The 8138-nt window shown below is 49.4% G+C and overlaps 1 protein-coding gene across 2 annotated transcripts; it reads right to left on the bottom strand.

The window, feature by feature from the left end:
• Positions 1–149: 149 nt before the first annotated feature.
• On the bottom strand, positions 150–6554 carry HOXC13 (homeobox C13). 2 transcript variants are annotated; one of them, XM_069101129.1, is made up of 3 exons: positions 6461–6554; positions 5765–6406; positions 150–455 (listed from the first exon to the last, which is right to left on the bottom strand). In XM_069101129.1, exons 1-3 carry the CDS (start codon positions 6552–6554, stop codon positions 199–201), a joined length of 993 nt encoding a protein of 330 aa, XP_068957230.1. In that variant the 3' UTR covers positions 150–198. The 2 variants fall into 2 exon arrangements, with proteins under 2 accessions (XP_068957230.1, XP_068957229.1); XM_069101128.1 differs by having other exon boundaries at positions 5765–6554.
• Positions 6555–8138: the final 1584 nt, after the last annotated feature.

The raw sequence follows: 8138 nt of genomic DNA, 5'->3' as shown, positions 1-8138 counted from the left end.
TCCTTCCTTCCTTCCTTCCTTCCTTCCTTCCTTCCTTCCTTCCTTCCCTCTTCCCCTCTTTCTCCACATTAATATTATTTATTAGTATTAATATTAAATAATCGATTCACCGGAGAATTGTCCATCGGTGGACTCCTTTTATGGTACAGAGTGGGATATAAATAGGTGGGGAGGCACGTAGGGCTCAGGGCTCCAAGGTCAGGTGGAGTGGAGATGAGGTGCCTTCGCTTTGCTGACCACCTTCTTCTCTTTGACTCGACGGTTTTGGAACCAGATGGTGACCTGGCGCTCCGAGAGGTTGGTGGTGGCTGAGATCCGCCGCCTCTTCTCTTTGGTAATGAACTTGCTGGCCGCATACTCCTTCTCCAGTTCCTTCAGCTGAACCTTGGTGTAGGGCACTCGCTTCTTCCGGCCCCTCCTGTAGCTGCTGACCTCAGGCTGCAGGGGGACGACGTCTGGGGAGAAACACGGGAGAGAACCCATAAGATGGAGCCAACACCCACGGCCTGTCTCCTCCCCAATCGGGAAGTGGGTGAGGTGCAGGAGGCAGAAACTTGAGGACTGGGACAAAGCCCCTCCAAAGATGTAGCTCCCCCAATGATTCAGCAAGACTTTTCCCATCCCCAATTTTGGTTTCAGAGATATGGGTAATTCAAGTCCAGTGATCTGGGCTTTCTCCTAGTCCAATGCACCTCAATTATGTGAATAATTCAAAGACCAGCCCCCAATTTACCTTGGCCTTTATTATGTGTTTTAAATAATGAATTTATCTCGAGTAGTTAGACAATTCATGCCCTAAACCTGGCACATTTTTGGCTCATTCTGACAAATAAAACAACAGAAATCTTGATGGTGTTTTCATTGATTATGTGTAGAGAAAGGAGGACAAGAGGAAAGGTAAAAATTGGGGGTGGGAGAGGAGGAAAAACTTCAAAATTGTACTGCCCCTTCTAGACTTGGCCTCCCTCCTCCTGCCAGGAAACCCTGACATTATGAAAGGGTAAATTCGCTTTTGCATTCTCCTCCTGGTCTTAGGTATTTCTTATTAAAACAGGTACAGTTAGTGAGAGAAACAAAGCAAACCCTTAAATGGGAACACAATCATTCCCATAAATGGTGGTCCACAAAGTAGTCTTAGGTAAGAAAGTCCCAACTGTGGCATCTCATGGGTGGCCTTCTTTGAGTGGAAGGTTTCCACGGACACAGATATGCTCTCCCTGCTCACCATGTGTCTTCAATGGCTTTCCTGTTGGTGGGCGAATCAGAAGAAGCCCCCTGCCCCACCCTGCTTGGTAAGACAGAGGAAGAGTTTTCTTCAATTCTTGCTTATCCCTTTCCCTTCTTAAAGATGGAAACTTTGCTTCTAACTCCCTACAGACCATTAAAGAGGCACTAGCTTCTTTATAGGCACCCCAACTCAATCTCCTTCTCTCTGAGTCTGGGAGACTTAGTGTCTTTACAACTCCCCCCCCCACACACACACAAACCCCTTTCCACTCCCCCAATATTCCCTTTCTTCAGGCTCACAAAACCAGCTCAAGGAAGAAAAGTAACTTCTTCACTCCTCTCCCTCCCCCATCCCATCAACAAGCCTCATAGAGCTTCCTAAAAGAAATGGAAAATTGGGGCAATCATTCATGTTCTCTAATCCTTCCCTCCAAAATAATCACAAACAACCCCCCTCCCAACAAATTTCCCCCAACTTTTGCATTTAATTTTATGGATATTTCAGGACAAATTGTGTTATGAAATGGATAGGTCAGGAAGGAAAGGTACCTCCACTCTCTCTACTGCCAATGTAGATAGATCTCAGGAATGTAGGCAAAAGTTCTGCCAGGGAGAACAGGACATGAAAAGGTCCACAGGAGAACAGGCCTTTCCTTGCTCTTCTTACCCACTACCTTCGGGCAGTTTCCCAGTCTCACAAACCTTTGTCTTCGATCACTTAGTCCCGATGTATTACAGGGACTAGAGGGTTATTATGGGGCAATCATACAGATTATTAAAGAAAAATAATCTCTGGGAAGGAAAGATCAGGAGTGGAAAGTGAAGGCCAGAATACTGAAAGGCCATGACTTGGCTGTCTACACAACTCCAATTCCAGCACAATTGCTGGACAACTAGGAAAATATACATTCGGCATCTTTTTCTCCTTGGACCTGCTGACTTGCTGAATTTAATGAATTTTCCCCCTTGAATAATCGTACCTACATTCAGATACACAACACTAACATGGCTGTCTCTATGATCAGAGAAACAGACATAGAGCTCATCTACGAATTGTTATGTTGGGGAAGAGGGGCAGTTTGTGTGTGCAAATTAGCTAAATAATTACTACCAAACAATTGCAACAAACTTTCTACTTAGCTTGGAGAAGACATCCATTTATGTGTTATATCTGTACTTTCAGAGACATAACAGAAACATAACCCATTATTTTGTATATATTTTGCTAAATACCTTGTTTGATGCAGGTGGTTTAAAAAAAATTTTTTTTTTTTAACACATGGATTGTTTTGGTCTCCGGAGAAAATAGTCCACTTTCCCCGCTTCCTGTAAAAGCCCCTTCTTCACTTCAACTGGACTATTTAGAAACAAAGATGAGTGTGCAGATGGAGAGATGGGGGACTTCTGGCACGGGAGACCCAGAGTTGTGTCTTCTCGGCACAGAGCAGAAAGTCGGCAAACCTGGCGGCGCTCCAGTTAATCCGAAGACCAAGCCAAAGTATTCATTCCCTCCTCCAAAATTCACTTGGCATCCTGAACTATGAGGGTTGTGGATCAAATGAGAATGAGAAAATTCTCCAGTTTTCACTGGACTCAGTGCTAAAGACAAAATCTGTTCATATCTTTGTGTACACCCATCCCACACCCCCAACATTCTCAGTTCACCAAAACACAGTATAGCTTCAGCCACATGTGTCTGACTCTGGGTATGTTTTGTCCCGGTTCCCACATTCTCAGTGGCATCAGAACCTTGGTCACTAAAGACTGAAGTATTTTGTCAGTGGGATCTTTCTCAAAGTGCATCCAGGAGCCTAGCATTTCCACTTTTCTTCTGTCTCTCCCCACTTTTCTCCCCTCGAAACTTCTCTTTCCCTATTCTCTCCCTCTCTTTTCTTTTTCCTTTCTCACATCTCCCCCTTTCCCTTTTTTTTCCTGCTCCTTCTCTCTCTACCCCTCACCTCTTTTTTTCTTTCTCCTCCACCTCCTTCCTCTATTGCCCCTCTTTCCCTCTGAATCTCTCAGTAAACTTTGCCTTTCTACACTCGAACTGAAAATGAAATGTGGAAGAAGGCAATTATGTGGATAATTCCAAGGGAAGGGTCGGAGTAGAGATTTTTTTTAAAGCACTAGGAAACGTCGCTCCCCCCCCCCATTATTTGCCTTTTTCTAAGTAATAGTCTACTGTTCTCTACCTCATTGTACATATGAAGATCAAATCTCATTCAATCAGAGATACACAAAAGAGAGTCATGTATATACCTGTATGTAGGCTAAACAACACTCTTGATGAGTAACCTTTCAATCCTGGTTCTTCTAAAGGATGTTAAAAGTCTAAAGATGTGGGCAAAAGAATGGAGACACATTTTAAGATAAAAATGTATCTCAATTTAATCTACTTTATCTCTCTGTACTAATTCACCACATCCATATGTATAGAAGTGAACAACACACGAACATGTCAATATATACATATACACACCAATACATACACATATACATGCATGTGTGTATATATCGACATGTGTATATAATATATACTGATGTAGCTGCTGAGACACTGAATTTTATATTATATGTTATACAGTATATATTTAGTAAATCTCCCTGGACTGTTTTAATTTAGCTGTTTTTTTTTAAATTATTATTCTAAAGCTCTATTAGTTTTCTCTAGAAGGCTAGGCTAGGAGATGACTTCTTTGAAGGAAGATATATTCCAGAGCTCTTCATTCGTACAGAGATTACTTAGTCTCGGTGCAACTCCAAGGTTCTACATCCCTCTAGGCCCCTTAGCTACCCTAAGCTGTCTCTAACTCCTTCGCCTTACCAGTTCCTATCCTCTGCCTGCTGTCCAGCCCTTGGGAGATGGTGGCACAGTGCCCCTACTATGGCCTGTTCCTAGAGAGCTCAAGGAGTTCCCCCTCCACCCGTTCCTTGTTGGGAGTTGATTTCCAAAAAAAGCTCCCTTTGACTACATGATGGAAAGGTCAGAAGCTGCAGATGGAGAATCATTAGGACACAAATCCAAATGTATGCATGTGTTTAACCTAGGCCCTGAAAATTGATGCTGTGTATAGCCTGTCCAGCAGGACTCCTCTATCCTATAATAGACCTCAAAACAAGAATGATTTGGTGTAGTCCATTGCGTGCAGTTCTATTTATTTTTCTACAAAATCGAGCTCATCTTCTTCCAATTCCGTATACCAAGGATTCTCAGGTCCAATCCTAGAGAGGACCTGTATTCTTTATTCTGCACCTTTAGCATGGGAGATCATAAGCAGTGATCTCAGAAGGAGAATGATTGGAGCCTGCTCTGGGCTAACTGCCCCCCCTCCCCCCCCGTCGTCATTAAGGGTATATAGTGGTCCTATAGCTCTCTCCGACTTCTCTTTCTTGGGATAGGAGAGACTAAGAGGAGGAAGGAAAACATCCAAAAGAAGATAGGCTTTCACCCGACCCTTGACGTCCCTAGGTCTGCCTCTTTACGTTAGGGCTGAATCTCCTCTATTGGGAGACACCCTCAAACTCAAATACCTCCACTCGAATATTCTTCCTATGTGGTGGGGGATAGGGACTACCGAATGGTTTCCTTCTCTAGAAGCATCGTTTTTGGTCTGCCCCAGGTGGAAAATGAATGCACCCCAAAACACAGTGAATGGGGTGACAGAAGATCCCCGTCTTTCCATTTCCTCTCTTCCCATACACACTCAGATACACTATTTTTGTCTCTCCATCCACCTTACACCTCCCCCCCCGCCCCCCCAGCAGCCTAGGGATCGCTTCTAGTTCCTTCTAGTTACCATCTATGCCTCTCGATGGTGTGGGTACCCTCCCCAAAGTCCTCTCCATGTTCCTTGGATCAAGAGGTCCAGGGACGCTATCCCTGTTTTTGCTGTTGTTTTGAGGAGAGAAAGTTAACCAGATTTGAGCTCTAAAAAGGAGAAAAGGGACTGTCAAGGCTGTTACAGTTACACGACCCCCAACAACCACAATAATTAAGCAAAATAAATAAATCAATAAATAAAAAATAAAGCCTCGTTATGGTTAAAATGTATCCAAATCATCTGTCCAATTCAGGGTCTTTAAAGAACCTGAGTGGTGCCCGAAATACCTGGGCAATTCTGCCAGAGGAGCACGTTTTAAAATCCTGCATGCCTTTTTCTTTTTTGTTTGTTGTTTGTTTTGGTTTTTGGCTTTATAAATCAGGCCAATTGTGCGTCTGGGCCTGGGAGTGTGAAGGGCGCCGGAGCCGGTACTCCCTGGGCGCTGGAAGCCCGAGGAGTACCGGCTCCGGCGCCTGCTATTGCTTCACTTTCGGCGGGGCAGCTCAAGGGAACGTGTCGGAGCAGATTTCCTTCAGCGGCGCATTCCTCAACCCAGCTCGCCCGGCCGGCTCCCTCAGCAGCCGGGCGCGCCGGGGCCAGACAGCGGGGGTGGCTGGGGTGCGGAGCCCCAGGGTGTGTGTGGAGGGGGGTTGGGGGTTAGGAGGCGGGAAATGGCGATAAGGATGGGGTTGTGTCACTCAAGAAAAGCCCCTTACCTGGAAAAGGAGACTTCCAGAGGTGGGCTGACTGCGACTGCTCCTTGGAGCAGTACACCTGACTGTCCCAGCCGTTGGAGAGCGCCCAATGCTGGTAACCCTCGACGGGGATGAGGGCGTCGTGGCGGGGCTCGGGATGCCCGCTGATGCCCGGCACCACGGACACGTCCAAGTAGCCGGGCATCGCTTGGTAGGAGCTGGCAAAGCTGGGGTAAAAGGCGAACTCCTTGGCCCTGGAGGATAGATCGTCGCCCGGCAAGGCCCCCGACGGCTCGGGATACTTGTCCCCGGGGTGGTAGGCGCAGGGCTTCTGCTGCAAGTTCACGTTGTGGGATAGGCGGCAGCCGTAGTAGCTGCCCCCGAATGGGTAGCCGTAGCCTAGGGTAGCGCTGGACGAGGTGGGGGGCGCCGGCGGCGGGGGGCATTGGCGGGCCGCCTCTGGGGCGGGGATGTCCGTGTAGACGGCGCCCTGCGGGGCGCCCAGGGGAGCTGGGGGCCGGCCCAGAACCGGGTGGGTGAGCAGGTCCCGGCAGTGGCTGGAGGGGCAGCTGCCGCCCAGTCCGTCCATGATCGGGGCTTTGCCGGGGCTGGCTCCGCTGCAGCTTCCCCCCCCTCCTCCGCTGCCGCCGCCGCCGCCGCCTCCTCCGCAGCCGCCGCCGCCTCCTCCGCCTCCCTCGCCTCCTCCGCCGCCGGCGCCTCCTCCTCCTCCGCTGCTCTCAGCCGAACTGTCCTCATAGACGTACATAAGGCTCTCCGGCCAGCGCGGGTGCAGGAGCAGCGAAGTCGTCATGACATGATCTGCTCGAGCTTTTTAAAAACTCCACTTGCCAGAGGGAGAGAGCGAGGGAGAGAGCGAGGGAGACACCTCGCTCCCCTTTTTCCCCCTCCCCCCTCCTCTCTCCTCCCCCTCCTCCTCTCCTCCCTCCTGCCCCCCCTCCCTCACTGGGCCCGGCGCATGCGCCTCACCCTCTTTCCCCGCTTCATTAAGAAATATGCTAGTAAGAATTGACTCCCCTTCCCCTCCCGGCCACCTACCACGTGACTTCGTCCTTGCACGTGACACCCAGTCCCGGTCTCCTGGGTTCTCCGCCCCATTCGAAGGGAGGGCGGGGGAAAGGTCCAACCCGGTGTTGATTGGCTCCTGAAAGGGGGGGAGGCGGGGAGATTTAAAGAACTAGGGCTACGCCCCTTGGAGGGTCTGGAAAAAAGGGGGGGCACGATGGAGGGCGGAGGGGAGCGGGCACTATTCGGTCGACTCTGAGGGGAAGGAGGGGCTGGTTTCCGTGGCTCCCCCAGGGGAACCCAAGAATGGGGAGTGTAGGTATGGGGGGCAATTTACACCTCTCTTCCTCCCATTTCTCTCCACCACCCCACCCCCCTTTCCCGGTAAATGGAGGCTACGGAGACTGCAGAAATCTCGGATTAGGTGTCGGGGTATGTGGGAGAAAAGAGAATTTTAAAAATTGGTCAAACAATAAAAGGGTGGCGTGATGGTAGTGATGGGGGGGGGGGTGTGTGTGTGTGTGTGTGTGTGTGTGTGTGTGTGTGTGTGTGTGTGTGTGTAAGAGGTAGCATTTCTGCTCCCAGCCAAGCAGAGCTAGCTCCCCTGTAGCTCCCAGCTGGAAGGAGTCCGTGAAGGCTTTGATGATAGAGCTGTTTCCATTACAGACCATCTCCCCGAGCCTCTTGAAGCGAACCTCTCAGCCTTACGAGGCCGCCCTAGGGAGAGGGGATCACTTTCCTGCCCCCTGCCCAACGCTTGCCTCCTGCCCAGGCTTCTCAACGACAAGGGGAGGGCGCCCCGGGGAGAAAGAGACTAGAGTCCCCTATACTCCACCCAGCCCCCCTCCACACCATTCTCGGGGAGGGGGAACCATAGTGATTATAGGAGTGAAAGAAAATAAAAGAGAAAGGGGGACGGGGCAGAAAGGCTAGAAATGGAGACGATTTAAGCCCAACGGAAATAAGAGAAGTAGAAATGGAATTTAAAATAAACTGGGATGCAGAAATGGAGATGAGAGGTAACAAGCGTTGTTGGAAATATCATGGTCCAAGCCAGAATTAGGTTTTGGCTCGGGTATGCTCGCACGGAAGGGATGGGGAGAAATAGGGCGGGGGAAAGAGGTCAATAGCTCTTTGCCTCACTTCTTTAGCGTTCCTTTTTGTTTAGTACTCTGGCATTAACCTCAATCTGTCGGCTCTACTGGTTTGCTCCCAAGAGGCAAATGCTTCCCATCTTTACCTTCTCCCTTTTCCCTTTCCTCTGTCCCAGGGGTGCTAAGGATCCCTTCAGAGGGTCTGACCACCTCTGGTGGAAGGGCTGAGTGCGAGACAGAACAGTAGGCGGGTACCGAGCTTGGGGCGGCGGCGCCGA

Source organism: Petaurus breviceps, unplaced genomic scaffold (assembly GCF_028583685.1).
Source record: "Petaurus breviceps papuanus isolate PSGF00001 unplaced genomic scaffold, PetGlider_PUasm1.0 454, whole genome shotgun sequence".
NCBI classification, from domain to species: Eukaryota; Metazoa; Chordata; class Mammalia; order Diprotodontia; family Petauridae; genus Petaurus; species Petaurus breviceps.
This window is presented reverse-complemented; position numbering and strand designations above follow the sequence as displayed.

Excerpts from the sequence above, each read along its gene's own strand:
- HOXC13 (XM_069101128.1), bottom strand. The coding sequence starts at position 6,554 with ATGACGACTTCGCTGCTCCTGCACCCGCGCTGGCCGGAGAGCCTTATG. Across the intron at positions 456-5,764 it reads CTGGAAGTCTCCTTTTCCAG|ACGTCGTCCCCCTGCAGCCT; the intron begins GTAAGGGGCTTT and ends GTTTCTCCCCAG.